The sequence below is a fragment of the Ranitomeya variabilis genome, chromosome 3 (genome assembly GCF_051348905.1).
Source record: "Ranitomeya variabilis isolate aRanVar5 chromosome 3, aRanVar5.hap1, whole genome shotgun sequence".
Lineage (NCBI taxonomy): Eukaryota > Metazoa > Chordata > Amphibia > Anura > Dendrobatidae > Ranitomeya > Ranitomeya variabilis.
The window spans coordinates 349,393,215-349,411,360 of record NC_135234.1 but is presented as its reverse complement, the minus strand read 5'-3'; the positions used below and the strand labels follow the sequence as shown (position 1 = coordinate 349,411,360).

Here is an 18,146-nt window from a genome sequence, read left to right as displayed (position 1 = left end):
GCACAGCTATGGGGCAATGGTGCAGAGCACTATATATATGGCACAGCTATGGGGCAACGGTGCAGAGCACTATATGGCACAGCTATGGGGCAACGGTGCAGAGCATTATATATATGGCAAAGCTATGGGGCAACGGTGCAGAGCATTATATGGCACAGCTATGGGGCAACGGTGCAGAGCACTATATGGCACAGCTATGGGGCAACGGTGCAGAGCACTATATGGCACAGCTATGGGGCAACGGTGCAGAGCACTATATGGCACAGCTATGGGGCAACGGTGCAGAGCACTATATGGCACAGCTATGGGGCAATGGTGCAGAGCATTATATGGCACAGCTATGGGGCAACGGTGCAGAGCACTATATGGCACAGCTATGGGGCAATGGTGCAGAGCACTATATATATGGCACAGCTATGGGGCAATGGTGCAGAGCATTATATGGCACAGCTATGGGGCAACGGTGCAGAGCACGATATGGCACAGCTATGGGGCAACGGTGCAGAGCATTATATATATGGCACAGCTATGGGGCAACGGTGCAGAGCACTATATGGCACAGCTATGGGGCAATGGTGCAGAGCACTATATATATGGCACAGCTATGGGGCAACGGTGCAGAGCACTATATGGCACAGCTATGGAGCAACGGTGCAGAGCATTATATATATGGCACAGCTATGGGGCAACGGTGCAGAGCATTATATGGCACAGCTATGGGGCAACGGTGCAGAGCACTATATGGCACAGCTATGGGGCAACGGTGCAGAGCATTATATATATGGCACAGCTATGGGGCAACGGTGCAGAGCATTATATGGCACAGCTATGGGGCAACGGTGCAGAGCACTATATGGCACAGCTATGGGGCAACGGTGCAGAGCACTATATGGCACAGCTATGGGGCAATGGTGCAGAGCATTATATGGCACAGCTATGGGGCAACGGTGCAGAGCACTATATGGCACAGCTATGGGGCAATGGTGCAGAGCACTATATGGCACAGCTATGGGGCAACAGTGCAGAGCATTATATGGCACAGCTATGGGGCAACGGTGCAGAGCACTATATGGCACAGCTATGGGGCAATGGTGCAGAGCACTATATATATGGCACAGCTATGGGGCAATGGTGCAGAGCACTATATGGCACAGCTATGGGGCAACGGTGCAGAGCATTATATATATGGCACAGCTATGGGGCAACGGTGCAGAGCATTATATGGCACAGCTATGGGGCAACGGTGCAGAGCACTGTATATTTGGCACAGCTATGGTTCAACGGTGCAGAGCATTATGTGGCACAGCTATGGGGCAACGGTGCAGAGCACTATATATATGGCACAGCTATGGGGCAACAGTGCAGAGCACTATATGGCACAGCTATGGGGCAATGGTGCAGAGCACTATATATATGGCACAGCTATGGGGCAACGGTGCAGAGCATTATATGGCACAGCTATGAGGCTACGGTGCAGAGCACTATATGGCACAGCTATGGGGCAATGGTGCAGAGCACTATATATATGGCACAGCTATGGGGCAACGGTGCAGAGCATTATATGGCACAGCTATGGGGCAACGGTGTAGAGCACTATATACAGTGGGGCAAAAACGTATTTAGTCAGTCAGCAATAGTGCAAGTTCCACCACTTAAAAAGATGAGAGGCGTCTGTAATTTACATCATAGGTAGACCTCAACTATGGGAGACAAACTGAGAATAAAAAATCCAGAAAATCACATTGTCTGTTTTTTTATCATTTTATTTGCATATTATGGTGGAAAATAAGTATTTGGTCAGAAACAAACAATCAAGATTTCTGGCTCTCACAGACCTGTAACTTCTTCTTTAAGAGTCTCCTCTTTCCTCCACTCATTACCTGTAGTAATGGCACCTGTTTAAGCTTGTTATCAGTATAAAAAGACACCTGTGCACACCCTCAAACAGTCTGACTCCAAACTCCACTATGGTGAAGACCAAAGAGCTGTCAAAGGACACCAGAAACAAAATTGTAGCCCTGCACCAGGCTGGGAAGACTGAATCTGCAATAGCCAACCAGCTTGGAGTGAAGAAATCAACAGTGGGAGCAATAATTAGAAAATGGAAGACATTCAAGACCACTGATAATTTCCCTCGATCTGGGGCTCCACGCAAAATCCCACCCCGTGGGGTCAGAATGATCACAAGAACGGTGAGCAAAAATCCCAGAACCACGCGGGGGGACCTAGTGAATGAACTGCAGAGAGCTGGGACCAATGTAACAAGGCCTACCATAAGTAACACACTACGCCACCATGGACTCAGATCCTGCAGTGCCAGACGTGTCCCACTGCTTAAGCCAGTACATGTCTGGGCCCGTCTGAAGTTTGCTAGAGAGCATTTGGATGATCCAGAGGAGTTTTGGGAGAATGTCCTATGGTCTGATGAAACCAAACTGGAACTGTTTGGTAGAAACACAACTTGTTGTGTTTGGAGGAAAAAGAATACTGAGTTGCATCCATCAAACACCATACCTACTGTAAAGCATGGTGGTGGAAACATCATGCTTTGGGGCTGTTTCTCTGCAAAGGGGCCAGGACGACTGATCCGGGTACATGAAAGAATGAATGGGTCCATGTATCGTGAGATTTTGAGTGCAAACCTCCTTCCATCAGCAAGGGCATTGAAGATGAAACGTGGCTGGGTCTTTCAACATGACAATGATCCAAAGCACACTGCCAGGGCAACGAAGGAGTGGCTTCGTTAAAAGCATTTCAAGGTCCTGGAGTGACCTAGCCAGTCTCCAGATCTCAACCCTATAGAAAACCTTTGGAGGGAGTTGAACGTCCGTGTTGCCAAGCGAAAAGCCAAAAACATCACTGCTCTAGAGGAGATCTGCATGGAGGAATGGGCCAACATACCAACAACAGTGTGTGGCAACCTTGTGAAGACTTACAGAAAACGTTTGACCTCTGTCATTGCCAACAAAGGATATATTACAAAGTATTGAGATTAAATTTTGTTTCTGACCAAATACTTATTTTCCACCATAATATGCAAATAAAATGTTAAAAAAACAGACAATGTGATTTTCTGGATTTTTTTTTCTCAGTTTGTCTCCCATAGTTGAGGTCTACCTATGATGTAAATTACAGACGCCTCTCATCTTTTTAAGTGGTGGAACTTGCACTATTGCTGAATGACTAAATACTTTTTTGCCCCACTGTATATGGCACAGCTATGGGGCAACGGTGCAGAGCATTATATATATGGCACAGCTATCTATGGGGCAACGGTGCAGAGCATTGTATATATGGCACAGCTTTATGTGGAGCATCTATGGGGCCATAATGAACGGTGCAGAGCATTATATGTGGCACAGCTTTATGTGGAGCATCTATGGGGCCATAATGAACGGTGCAGAGCATTATATGTGGCACAGCTTTATGTGGAGCATCTATGGGGCCTTAATGAACGGTGCAGAGCATTATATGTTGCACAGCTTTATGTGGAGCATCTATGGGGCCATAATGAATGGTATGGAGTATCTATTTTTAATTTTGAAATTCACCGGTAGCTGCTGCATTTTCCACCCTAGGCTTATACTTGAGTCAATAAGTTTTCCCAGTTTTTTGTGGCAAAATTAGGGGAAGTCGGCTTATACTCGGGTCGGCTTATACTCGAGTATATACGGTACCTATTGATGCTTTCCAAATAGTTCCCACAGTCTGAAATGATGATGGTTCTCCTTTGTGGTTAATATGCAGCTAATGGACTCTTTTGGGAACCTAGCTATTAGAAGTGGAAAGAAGAACAATAACAACAAATTCTGAATGAAATAGAGGAATAGAGGAGCAAGAGAACTGATTACAAACTAAAATGTGTCTATACGAATGCACAGTGCAATGGAAACAAACAAGGAGAATTGGAGCTGCTAGCACAGGAAGAGTGATGTGATGTCATAGGCATCATTGAAACTTAGTGGGATGATACACATGCTTGGAATACAAACATTGAAGGCTACAACTTGTTTATAAGAAACAGGTTTAACAATAAAAAAGGAGGTGTTGCATTGTATGTTATGAAAAAGTAGTTCTCCACAGATATCCAAGCTTCAGAGACTGGTAGCTCTGTAGAAACTGTTTTGATAAGAATTCAAGGAGAGACAAACAGAAATGACACTATTGTAGGTGTTTACTGTAGGCCACCTGGACAGACTGAAGATATTTACAAACTATTTTTTAAATCAGATGTCTCTGTTCTCAAAAAAATATGACATAGTGATCATGGGAGATACTAACTATCCAGATATTTGTTGTGAATCTCTCTCAGGCTAAAGTACTGGGTCCAGAAAATTCTTATCTTCTCTTGCTCCTTATCTTTAAAAAGGTAGAAGAGAGAACAAGATGATCTGCAATCTTGGACCCAATTCTTACCAACAGGGAGGAAATGGTTGAGGAAGTAAAGGTGGCTAGGAATTCAGGAGGCAGCTATCCTTGAGTTTTGGATTACAAGAGAAGGAAAACAAGCAAGGACCCAGACTTTAAGGTTGGACTTCAGAAAGACAGATATTAATGGACTGAAAAAGAGGGTAGGAAAGTTCCAATGCCTGGATGTTCTTAAGAGCAGAAATGTCCAAGAAGGAAAGAAGGATGTGAGATTTTGCTAAGTGAAATTCTCACTGCACAATTGAAAGCATTTAAAGAGACCAGGGTGGATGAACACAGAACTTAATCACTTGTTAAAAAGAAAAACAGAAATATATAACAAATAGAAAGAGGGGGCATATCTAAAAGAAGAATATAATGCTGTTTGCCGGGGATGCAGGGCAAGAGTTAGAAGAGCTAAAGCCAGTAATGAAGTAAGGATTGCAAGGGAGACCAAAAGCAGCAAAAAAGGATTTTGGGGCATGTCAAAAGCAAATGTCAAAGATGCTCTCGGATTTTACAGGATGAAAAGGGTGGAGTGGTCAAAAATTATGTTGAGAAAGCTGAATTTTTTAAATTCCTATTTTGTATCTATGTTCTCTATGAAAGCACGTGCAACATTAACTGATCTTCACTGTGCCATCAAAGGAATAAAAGAATCCACTCTATCCATAAACAGAGAGATGGTTAGGGAACACTTAGCTAATTTAAATTAATTTAAATCTCATGGTTCAGATGAACAACATCCTAGAAATCCTATAAATTGAAGAACCTCTAGCTTGAATCTTTGAAAAATCCTGGAAAACAGTAGAAGTCCCAGAAGATTGGAGAAGGGCAAATGCTGCCCCATCTTCAAAAAAGGCAAGAAGATGCAGCCAGAAAATTACTGGCCAATGAGCCTTACTTCTATAACGGGAAAGATATTTCAACAAATTATTAAGCAACATGTTTTTAGGTACTTGAATAAGAATACAGTAATTAACCAGAGCTAGCATGGGTTTTAGCAAGCAAGTCATGCCAGACTAATCTAATTTCCTTCTATGATGGAATCACTGATTGGGTTGATCAGGGAAATGCAGTAGATATAGTGTATCTCGACTTCATGAAAGCATTTGTTAAAGTATCTCATAATATCCTTATTGAAAAAATGACCAAGTATGGGATTTACAAGGCTACGGTTAGGTGGATTCATAACTGGCTCAGTGATCGTACTCAGTGGTAATATATTTTTGCACATCCAATTGGAAATGTCTTTCAAGTGGGGTATCACAAGCCTTCGTCCTACCCCAGTGTTGTATGACATATGTTTTTAAATGGTCTAGATAATTGAACTGAAGGTAAACTAATCAAATTTGCAGATGATGCAAAGCTAAGAGGGATAGCTAACACTAGAGAAGACAGAGAGGATTCAGAAAGATCTAAATAAGCTTGAACAATGGGCAGCGACTAATAGAATGATATTTAAGAGGGAGAAATGCCAGATTCTACATCTGGGCAAGAAAAATGAAAATTACATCTATAGAATGGGAGCAATAGAACTAAGCAACTGACTTGGGTATACAAATAGATCACAGAATGCACATGAGTCAACAGTGTGATGCAGCAGCAAAAAAGGCTCAGTTCTAGGATGTATCAAGAGAAGCATAGATTTTAGATCAATTTAAGTAGTTATCCCCCTCCACTTTGTTCAGGCCTCATTTGGAATACTGTGTCCTGTTGTGGGCTCCACATTTTAAAAAAGACATTGAAAAACTGGAGCAAGTTCAGAGAAGAGCTACAAGGATGGTGGGCAGACTACAAACTATGTCCTATGAGGAATGGCTAAATGATCTGGAAATGTTTTAGATTTAGAACAAAGGCTGGACAGACATCTGTCTGAGATGGTTTTGTGAATCCTGTGCTGCATTGAGCAGGGGGTTGGACACGATAACCCTTGAGGTCCCATTCACCTCTAACATTCTATGATTCTATAAATTTGTATTTTCATTCATTTTAAAATTAGGCACTGTAGCATGTGAAATACTAACAGTGTGTAATATACGTCTCTGATTGCCAATTCCAGCAGTTGTCACACGACCACTGATGACTTTCATATTTAGCAGCACTTGCCAACTTGCTCCTCAACCTACCTTTCTCAAAAAGCAGGGACTATAATTTTTCACTGAATATTGAGAGAATCAAGAAGAGAAGCTCATCAACACTTGACTGCATGTATGTAAATCACATATGAGCAGTCACATGACGACTACTGAAAGCGCTTCAGCTGTATATATGAGGGGGCACCAAACTGAATCATTGAAGAAAAACATCAATTTGCCTCTTTCCTAGTGTTATTTATTTTCTGTAATTCCTTCTATTTTTTTGCTAACCGGAAATCTCCTCCACATCCAACACCTGCATATGTCTTTCTAAATAACATATTACTCATATGCATACCAGTACTGTCTCCTGACATTTAAGTGAATAAATGAAAATGGGGGGTCAGATGTTTGGGTCAAACATAATTTTATTAATTTGCTGATGAAGCACCCAGTCAATGGTCGCCTACTTGTGAGCTACTATTGCCTATAATAAAGATATATACTTTACCAACATAAATCTTGCCTGCATCTACGTAAAATTGGGAGCTGATTGATTCCTACTGGATGATACTTTGTGATTTCTGGTTTGTCTGGATCCTACCAGATGATTTTTAATCCTTTTCTTTTATCTGTTACTTTGTCACTCAATTGCTAATTGTCATGCAACTAAGTAGTAATTGGTGCAATTACTTGATACCTTTAGCATCTTTGCCCATTTTGTTTTTGGAGACATGTGTTATCATAGTTAATTTGACTCATAAACATTTATCTTTCCCCTTAAATGGCTAAGAACACATAGCTTTGGATCTGCGGCACATTGTACTAATGCTTGACAACATCACCACCACAGAATTTTAAAGACGTATAGTGACAATTTCACATAGCATTTTACAGCAACTTCACTTTCCCAATAAGTTTTCTGTGTCCCAAATATAAAAAAATCAATGACTGCTTTGGTTTAGTCATAATGTTGTATCATTTATTGAAAAAATAAGTGCAAACATTACAGTGAAAAATAAAACAAGCATTTGATAAAACAAGACAAATTGATAAAAAACTAAAATTAAAAAATACAATAGAATCACAGACAGACTGAATAATTTTTTTATCATCCTGATGAAGTGATTCTACTGACTAGCTATGAAGAAGTGCATGCCTTCTCCTGACAGATACACCATATGTGATTGAGAGAAATAACCTTCAAAAAATTGATAAACCACCAGTACATTATCTTTTTCTGACTCGGGGGATCCTCTGATCCAGTGGGGCAATTCCAAACTTGTTGGAAATTACTGCCCCATGTGAGCACTGACCACAGAACACTGTTACATAAAGCAATCTAAGATCAAGAACGTTATTGTATACTTTATTCTCGGTACATTATCTATAGGCAAAAATACCTGTATCTCCTGTGCCTGTAACATTACACGTATTCAAACAGTAATGATACTAGTGCTTTCTACTATTTATACTGTATTATAAAGTTTTATATCCTAGGAGGCTCAACATAACAATGATAGTAGGGCACATAGAAAATACCGTGTTCTATGCTCTTTTGGTGAATATTATCCTTGTATTTTCTTCTCTGTTGCCTCTGTGATACATCCCTTATTTTAGTTCTGTTCTTCTCTCTTCTATCTATCTTTGTATGCCACACAGTATTTCTCTGCCCTCTTGCCCCCCATTTTCAGCACACTATATCCCCCTTTCACAGACTTGCATCAAATCTCTTTTAATATGTATAACCTTTCTTCAGTTCATTGCAGAATGAGTCTTAACCCATTCAACCAGGGAAATTGAATTGCTGACAAAGTATAAAATATATTAGTATAGTGATAGAAATGACAAAAATGACCACATAGGAACTGTAGGGGGCAACAGAATCTTGTCCAACTAACGCTATAGAAATTCCAGTGTTTTTACACATTCATGATAACGTGCTGATAGCCGTGTAGTGATTAATGGAACACAAAGCAATTTTTGTAATGCTTCACATAGGTCAATCTTACTTGTATTTTAAGTGTCAGGTGAAAATGTCTATAAGGGTTAAATTGCAAATTCATAATGAAGTAGCATAAAGAGAAAACTAGTTGAATTAAAGCTTTTCTTCTGTAAAACGTAAAATTACCATATTTCTTCTTTTCAACCTTATTCTTTTCTATACTCTAGTCACTGTAGTAAACCTCATTGATAGCAGCATTTAAATGACTTGACTTCTAGTTCATTTATCTCCCATAGGCCCCTATGACATGATTAAAGAAACTCTGTTAGCACAGAATAACTGTTCAATCCTAGTAAATTTACTTTGTGCTTCACTGCGGGGCCAATCATTTAGCCCACCTTCCCACCTGCTTGTTTTCCCTCTATCTGCTCCCTTCTTTGGTTCTATCAAGCCAGAGCTGTCAATTAAAGAAGAAGAGGGTGGAGACAAAGCGAAAACAAGCAGGTGGGAAGATGTAATTAAATGATTGGACCAACTGTGAAACACTGAGTGGTGGAACGTAGTTTGAATAATCATTCTGCACTGACAGAAAACCTTTTAAGGAGTAACTATAGGTTATGATGGCAGCTGGGAGCCTGCAGAAGGCCCCCATGGCATCTGTCTGCCTCATACTAGGCCTCACAGGAATTTGGCAGCAGAACAAGCATTGCAATGATAAAGGAGACTAAATAAAAACTAAAAAAAAAAATAATTAAAAATTGAATCACCCCATTTTCCCCATTAAAAATGAAAAAATAAAAAAGAATTCTGAAAAAGTTTGAGTTTGAGGTGTGCAAGAGTATTAAAAGGGAGGCCACAGAGCAGGAGGTTGCAGTAGTCTTGGCAGGAGATAATGAGGGCATACACTAGTGTTTTTGAAGATTCTTGATTAAGTAAAAATCTTTGAGTTGGAGTCAGCAGGAAGTAAAATGGCTTGAATATGTGGTTTGAAGAAGAGATCAAAGTCAAGGTTACCCCAAGTCAGCAAACTTACGGAACTGGGGAGAATGAGCAGCTATAGTGGGTACAGAAAGTACTCAGAACCCTTTACATTTTTCACTTTTTGCTTCATTGCAGCCATTTGGTAAATTCAAAAAGTTTTTTCACATTAATGTACACTCTGCACTCCATCTTGACTGAAAAAAAAAACAGAAAAGTAGAAATTTTTGCAAATGTAATAAAAAAGATAAACTGAAATATCACATGGTCATAAGTATTCAGACCCTTTGCTCAGACACACATATTTAAGTTTCAAGCTGTCAATTTCCTTGTGATCTTCATTGAGATTTTTTTACTCCTTCATTGAAGTCCAGCTGCGTTTAATTAAACTGATAAGACTTGATTTGGAAAAGCAAACACCTGTCTACATAAGGACTTACAGCTCGCAGTGCATGTCAGACCAAATGAGAATCATGAGGTCAAAGGAACTGGACAAGGAGCTCAGAGACAGAATTGTGGCAAGGCACAGATCTGGCCAAGGTTAAAACAGAATTATGCAGTACTCAAGGTTCCTAAGAGTACAGTGGCCTCCATAATCCTTAAATGGAAGAAATTTGGGACCACCAGAAGTCTTCCTAGAAATGACCGTCAATCCAAACTGAGCAATCGTGGGAGAAGAACCTTGGTGAGAGAGCTGAAGAACCCCAAGATCACTGTGACTGAGCTCCAGAGATGCAGTAGGGAGATGGGAGGAAGTTCCACAAAGTCAACTATCACTGCAGTCCTCCACCAGTCGGGCTTTTATTGCAGAGTGGCCCAACGGAAGGCTCTCCTCAGTGCAAGACATATGAAAGCCCACATCGTGTTTGCTAAAAAAACACATGAAGGACTCTCAGACTATGAGAAATAAAATTCTCTGGTCTGATGAGATGAAGATAGACATTTTTGGTGATAATTCTAAGCGGTATGTGTGAAGAAAACCAGGCACTGCTCAACAGCTGCCCAATACAATCCCAGCAGTGAAATGTGGTAGTTGTAGCATCATGCTATGGGGATGTTTTTCAGCTGCAGGGACAGGACGACTGGTTGCTATTGAAGGAAACATGAATGCGGCCAAGTACAGAGATATCCTGGATGAAAACCTCTTCCAGAGTGCTCTAGATCTCAGACTTGGCTGAAAATTCACCTTCCAGCAAGACAATGATCCTAAGCACGCAGCTAAAATAACAAAGGAGTGGCTTCAGAACAAATCTGTGACTATTCTTGACTGGCCCAGCCAGAGCCCTGTCCTAAACCTAATTGAGCATCTCTGGAGAGACCTGAAAATGGCTGTCCACCAACATTCACCATTCAACCTGACAGAACTGGAGAGAATCTGCAAGGAAGAATGGCAGAGGATCCCCAAATCCAGGTGTGAAAAACTTGTTGCATCATTCCCAAGAAGACTAATTGCTGTACCAACTCAAAAGGGTGCTTCTACTCAATACTGAGCAAAGGGTCTGAATACTTATGACCATGTGATATTTCAGTTTTTCTTTTTTAATAAATTTGCAAAAAATACTACATTTCAGGGTTTTTTTTCAGTCAAGATAGGGTGCAGAGTGTACATTAATGAGAAAAAATGAACTTTTTTGAATTTACCAAATGGCTGCAATGAAACAAAGAGTGAAAAAATTACAGATGTATGAATACTTTCCGTAACCACTATATTAACCCCTTCCCGACATTTGACGTACTATCCCGTCGAGGTGGGGTGGGCCCCCATGACCGCCGACGGGATAGTACGTCATACGCGATCGGCCGCGCTCACGGGGGGAGCGCGGCCGATCGCGGCCGGGTGTCGGCTGCATATCGCAGCTGACATCCGGCACTATGTGCCAGGAGCGGTCACAGACCGCCCCCGGCACATTAAGGCTAGTTTCACACTAGCGTTTACTGCATTACGTCGCAAATCCGTTTTTTTGCCGAAAAAACGGATGCGTCAAAAAATTGAAAAACGGTGACAAACGTATGCCACGCATCCAGCATTTCGACGGATCCGTCGCAAATCCGCTAAACGTTTCCGTCGAAAATACTGTATGCGTTGCATACGTTGTATCCGTTTTACCATCCGTTGTATCCGTTTTTCCGACGGATCCGTTTTTAAAAGGGGAGGCTCCCAAAATTTGATTGGCTACTGGAAAATTTGAAAAACTATATAGTACTGTATTTACAGCCCATCTTTGTGGGTTTTAGTTTTGTGGCAGCGATGGAAGGTGTTCTTGGGAGGATTGCTAGTTTGGTTACCGACGTTATCTTTGAGACAAATCGCCTGGATATCATAGTGCGGGAGAAGGAGGCGGCAGCGGAAAGGCGTAGGATGCTTCTGCAGCAACGGAGACGAAGACGAATGTGGATTCATCCGATTAATCAACTACGGATGACCCGGGGTGTCCAGTCCACTCTGTACCTGGAGTTGCGGCACAATCCACACAAATTCCACAACTACGTGCGGATGAGGATTGAACATTTTGATTTTTTGCTTGCAAAACTGGAGGATGTCATCCGAAGACAGGATACAAGGATGAGGCTTGCCATCACACCGGCGGAGCGGCTGATGGTGACCCTGCGGTAAGCCTCTTTTTTTTATTTCATTGCTGATATTGAATGTTATATTACATGCTGCAGAAAATACTGCGCTGGCATATTGCGCACTATTTTCTGCAGCATGTAGTTTTGGTTTTCTTGGCGGACATTCAACTGCTTTATTTAAATGTCATTGCTGATATTGAATGTTAACAGACTGCAGAAAATACTGTGCTGAAATATTGCGTTGCATTTTCTGCAGTTTTTTTTTTTTTTGGTTTTTTTGGGTTTGATGACATGCAACTGCTTTTTTCCTGTCATTGGTCATTTTGAATGTTATATTACATGCTGCAGACAATACTGCGCTGACATATTGCGCACTATTTTCTGCAGCATGTAGTTTGTGTTTTCTTGGCGGACATTCAACTGCTTTATTTAAATGTCATTGCTCATATTGAATGTTAGATAACAGACTGCAGAAAATACTGCGCTGAAATATTGCGTTGCATTTTCTGCAGTTTTTTTTTTTTTGGGTTTTTTGGGTTTGATGACATGCAACTGCTTTTTTCCTGTCATTGGTCATTTTGAATGTTATATTACATGCTGCAGACAATACTGCGCTGACATATTGCGCACTATTTTCTGCAGCATGTAATTTGGGTTTTCTTGGCGGACATTCCACTGTTTTTTTACACCGGATTCATGCTGGTTTTATTGGGTCTCCTGTCATTTTAAAAAAAATTAACAGTGCCATATTATAAAAAATTGCACAGACAAACAATTTTTAACATTTTTTTTTTTTTTTTTTTTATAAAGTTTCCTAGCTACGGGTGAATCTATGACTTCGCTCCATTATCAGTTCAGGCTGGGCATTTCAACTATCTCTGGAATAGTGAAGGACACATGTCGGGCTGTTTGGACCACTTTGCAACCAGAGTATATCCCCCAACCATCCACGGAAATCTGGTTGCGAAGTGCTGAAGAGTTTCAGCAAATTTGCAATTTCCCTAATTGTGTGGGTGCAGTTGACGGGAAACACATAAGGATTGCGAAACCGGCAGGAACAGGATCGGAGTATTATAATTATAAGAAGTATTTCTCCATCGTCCTTATGGCTATTGCAGACGCCAACTGCAGGTTCCTTGCCGTGGACATTGGAGCGTATGGACGGTCCAACGATTCGCAAGTGTTTAAAAACTCTCCGATGGGTCGTTGCCTTTATGGAGAGAGCTACGATTTCCCGCCAGCCAGACCACTGCCAGGAACAAATGACCCAGCCCTGGAATATGTCTTTGTAGGTGATGAAGCCTTTCAACTGTCGCTGCACCTACTGAAACCGTACAGTAGCCGGAACTTAAACCATACCAAGCGGGTCTTTAATTACCGGCTTACTAGAGCACGAAGAGTAGTGGAGTGTTCCTTTGGCATATTGACGGCGAAGTGGCGAGTTCTGCTGACGGCTATCAAGCTGAAAACAACAACTATAGACGAGGTAGTTAAAGCCTGTGTGGTGCTCCACAACTTTGTCCTGTCAAAGGAGCCCGTTTCTTTGGATGATGAAGAGTTGGAGACCACCTTGTGGGACTACCGCAGCAGCTCGGTTCGCTCTACAAGTTCAGTTACAAGGATGAGGGACCAGTTTGCCGATTATTTTGTCTCACCTGTCGGGCGGATCCCGTGGCAAGACATGATTGTGTAACCTGTTTCCCATGTGTAACCTGTTTCCCATGTGTTTTGGTTATGTAAAAAAAGTGTTTCTGCCCCCCCCCCCAAAAAAAAGGCCCAAAAGCGTGGTTTTCTTGCTAGTAAAACCATTATGTTATACCCTTTACATGTCTGGTGTTTGTTTTTATTAAACCTTTTTTTATTATATTACCTTAATAAATCCACACACACACACAAAGAGTAGAATTGTAATCCGAATTTTATTTTAACTCTTTTTTTTTTTTTTTTTTTTTGTTTTGCAAAAAAAATATATATATATTTTCCAACATTTTTATAGAAAAATTAGAACATTTTTTAGAATCTTATTTACACACTTTACAAATTTTCAAAGTGTTGGGTGGAGATATGAGAGGAGGATGTGCCGGAAGGTTGGACCACGTCGATAGGTGGGGAAACCCTACTTGTTTGGGGTGCAGTGGAAGTGGGGGTTAAACCAAGAGGCTGACCAGAGGGGGGTGGTGTTGGGGTAGGTGGAAGAGAAAAGTTCAGTAAGGAAAACATTGGGGAAGTAATTTGGTCTAGGGGCCGGGATTGTTGTGGGGACTGGGTCGGGTATTGTGACTGGGTAGGGTAGTGGGAGTGGCGTGGGGTTTGGTAATGGTGCTGGTGTGGGGATTGGAGCTGGGTTTGGTAATGCTGCTGGTGTGGGTATTGGGGCTGGGTTTGGTAATGGGGGGTATGGTGTGAAAATGGGGCCTGGTGTGGAATTGGAGTGGAGGTGCGGTGAGGTGTGTGGGTCGATTCATTAATGGCCTGCAGTGCAGCATTATGGCAGGTATTCATTACCCGCATCTGTTGCTCAAAAGAAAGCTTCTCCATGCTCATGAGCATGGATTGGAAAAAAAGGTTGGCCGGATCGGGACTTACAGCTGAATGCAGCCTATCCAAGCGACTGCTGGTTTCCTGGCTTGTTTCACTGATGCGTGATTGCACCATGTTGAAACCAGCAGTCACTTGCTCTCCCAAAATTTTGAAAGAGCCTTGGAAGGATGCATTCAGGTGTAAGAACTCAGGAGCATAGCTCCTTTCCTGACCCCTCTGGCGCTGCCGCCACGAACCTAATGGTGGTGTCGAGGTGGCAGGATCAGAGGGGTGGGGTAAAGGGAACGCTAACTGTTCAGCATCAGATGCGAGCAATGAAGCCTGCAATAATGCTCCACTGCTTGGGGCGGATGAAGTGGAGGGGACAGAGGGGTCAGAGGAGAGGACAGAGGGGTCAGAGGAGGGGACAGAGGTGTGGGGCCTACCGACGTGGCCCTCAGTGGCGGACTCAGGAGGGATCGCTCCAGAGGGCGCAGAGGAAGATGCAGGCGCCCGGTGGCTGGAGAAGGTGCTGTGAAAGAAAAAACAAATGAAATTAATACATTGGAATGAAAAAGCCCTGACTGAAAGCAAACTAAGTAGACAGGTTAACATGGTTATTAGTGGGCTGTAGAATACTTACACTCTGCTCAGCATTGTTCGCCTCAGGAAGGAGAGGGCCTGGCCATATTTATATTTGCTCCTCTTCCTTCCTGCAGAGCCACTCGGGGCCTTCATCTCATCATTGAATTCCCTCTTAAAGCGATCCCTCAGTGACCGCCACCGCTTCCTAATCTTTCCAACTGTGAAGACAAGAATAAAAAGAAAAAACCAAAAATTGGTAAATGCAATACATTACAGTCAGCTCAAAACATCACTGGAAAGTGAATACTTACCTAGTTTGCTCTGCTGCTGAGGATGAAGGCTCTCCCGCCTTGGAAACAGGTTGCGACACACTTCGTCCCAGAGCCGACGGGTGACACCGGTATCAGCATGCCTGCGGTCAGCCATGTTCCACAGCGGCTCCCGCTCGCGAACCTCCTCGATGAGACAATCGATGTCAATGTCATCATCATCATCCTCCTCTTCTGCGGGAGCACGCTGTGAAGCCTGTGTCAAAAAAAAAAAAAAAAAGGAAAACAAACAAATTAGTACACTGAAATACTAAAGTACCAATAGAATCCCCCTCCCCCCCAAAAAAAAAACTCACTGATGGCCGACCGTGGCGACGAGTCCGCCGACTCTGGGACTGTCTGGGAGAGCCTTCAGCGGCAGCAGCAGGAGCAGCAGCAGCAGCCTGAAATGAAGGAAACAAATTCTCAGTTAAGGTAGGCAGGTGTTTAGTAATCTGTTTTGTGTATGGTGCAGTGTGATGTGCGAAGCAACTGTTTCACCACTACTTACACTTGGTTCCTCCTCCACTTGCATCTCTCCACCCGTCTCGCCCCCTTCTGACAGCTCCTCATCTGATTCAGCTTCCTGTTGAAACATAATGTATGCATGTAGTTATCCATAAAAATTTAATTTAAAGAAATTTAAAAAAAAAAAAAAATTTTGTGTTAACTTACCGATACACGCTGTTGCTGTGGAGGAGGGCTGTCAGAAGAGGACATCGTTTTGTGGTCCTGGTGGGCAGTGGCTGTGTCCTGGTGGGCAGCGGCTGTGTCCTGGTGGGCAGCGGCTGTGTCCTGGTGGGCAGTGGCTGTGTCCTGGTGGGCAGCGGCTGTGTCCTGGTGGGCAGCGGCTGTGTCCTGGTGGTTCTGTAAGTTAAAGACACACTTGCAATCTGCTCGACACATTGAAGTAGCAGATTGGGGTCTTCAAAACTTACTTCTAGCTCTTTAGCTGTGGTCCTGGTGGGCAGCGGCTGTGTCCTGGTGGGCAGTGGCTGTGTCCTGGTGGGCAGCGGCTGTGTCCTGGTGGGCAGCGGCTGTGTCCTGGTGGGCAGTGGCTGTGTCCTGGTGGGCAGCGGCTGTGTCCTGGTGGGCAGCGGCTGTGTCCTGGTGGTTCTGTAAGTTAAAGACACACTTGCAATCTGCTCGACACATTGAAGTAGCAGATTGGGGTCTTCAAAACTTACTTCTAGCTCTTTAGCTGTGGTCCTGGTGGGCAGCGGCTGTGTCCTGGTGGGCAGTGGCTGTGTCCTGGTGGGCAGCGGCTGTGTCCTGGTGGGCAGCGGCTGTGTCCTGGTGGTTCTGTAAGTTAAAGACACACTTGCAATCTGCTCGACACATTGAAGTAGCAGATTGGGGTCTTCAAAACTTACTTCTAGCTCTTTAGCTGTGGTCCTGGTGGGCAGCGGCTGTGTCCTGGTGGGCAGTGGCTGTGTCCTGGTGGGCAGCGGCTGTGTCCTGGTGGGCAGCGGCTGTGTCCTGGTGGTTCTGTAAGTTAAAGACACACTTGCAATCTGCTCGACACATTGAAGTAGCAGATTGGGGTCTTCAAAACTTACTTCTAGCTCTTTAGCTGTGGTCCTGGTGGGCAGCGGCTGTGTCCTGGTGGGCAGTGGCTGTGTCCTGGTGGGCAGCGGCTGTGTCCTGGTGGGCAGCGGCTGTGTCCTGGTGGTTCTGTAAGTTAAAGACACACTTGCAATCTGCTCGACACATTGAAGTAGCAGATTGGGGTCTTCAAAACTTACTTCTAGCTCTTTAGCTGTGGTCCTGGTGGGCAGCGGCTGTGTCCTGGTGGGCAGTGGCTGTGTCCTGGTGGGCAGCGGCTGTGTCCTGGTGGGCAGCGGCTGTGTCCTGGTGGTTCTGTAAGTTAAAGACACACTTGCAATCTGCTCGACACATTGAAGTAGCAGATTGGGGTCTTCAAAACTTACTTCTAGCTCTTTAGCTGTGGTCCTGGTGGGCAGCGGCTGTGTCCTGGTGGGCAGCGGCTGCGGTCCTGGTTTATCTGTTATATGTATAATGGATCTATAGTTAGACCACCCCCTGAACTAGGTAATGTTCAATGATAAACACCCTACTAAAATGATGTCAGAAATGTTCATACAGGTGAACACCAAAACCCCCCCCAAAAAGTTGCACGTTATACCATTCATTTCCATGTCCCAAAAAACAAAATTTTTTAATGTTAACACCATGAAAAAATATATTTGACACATTTTATTTAAAATAAATAACCTCTCCCCCCCCCAAAAAAAAAAAAAAATACTTTACAGGTTAACCTTTATTAAAAAAAATGAGCCCTCAACCAACCCTGTATTGCATGTGTAACCATTGGTACATACACCAGTTTTAAATTTACCTTTATGAAATAATACTACGGACATTTTTTTAATAAACATTTTATTATAATTTTTTTTTTGCACTTTTTTTTTTAAAAATCACAAGGAGCTGACATGCTCTTTATTTTAAATACAAGTACTTCAACTGCAAATGGTTATAACTGTAATAAAAAAAAAATTCAACACTTTTATTAAATAGAAAAACCCCACACTCACACATTCAAACCACAAGCTGCACACCGCTAGACTTTTTTAAAAAACACATCAGATTTAAAAAAAAAAAAAAAAAAAAAAAAAAAAATTTAAACCACATGCTGCACAGACCACTATACAGTCAATACATCAGAAAAAGGCAAATAACCAATTATACAGCATGGACAAATGCACATGCCATCAACAAGACGTACCCAAAAAA

General features: G+C 42.8%; 1 protein-coding gene across 1 annotated transcript; it reads right to left on the bottom strand.

Annotated features, from left to right (window-relative positions):
- Positions 1 to 13,879: 13,879 nt before the first annotated feature.
- LOC143815996 (uncharacterized) lies at positions 13,880 to 16,153 on the bottom strand. The gene is made up of 6 exons (XM_077295875.1): positions 16,068 to 16,153; positions 15,904 to 15,978; positions 15,710 to 15,796; positions 15,396 to 15,609; positions 15,143 to 15,302; positions 13,880 to 15,031 (listed from the first exon to the last, which is right to left on the bottom strand). Exons 1-6 carry the CDS (start codon positions 16,110 to 16,112, stop codon positions 14,014 to 14,016), a joined length of 1,599 nt encoding a protein of 532 aa, XP_077151990.1. The 5' UTR covers positions 16,113 to 16,153; the 3' UTR covers positions 13,880 to 14,013.
- Between the last annotated feature and the right edge of the window lie 1,993 nt (positions 16,154 to 18,146).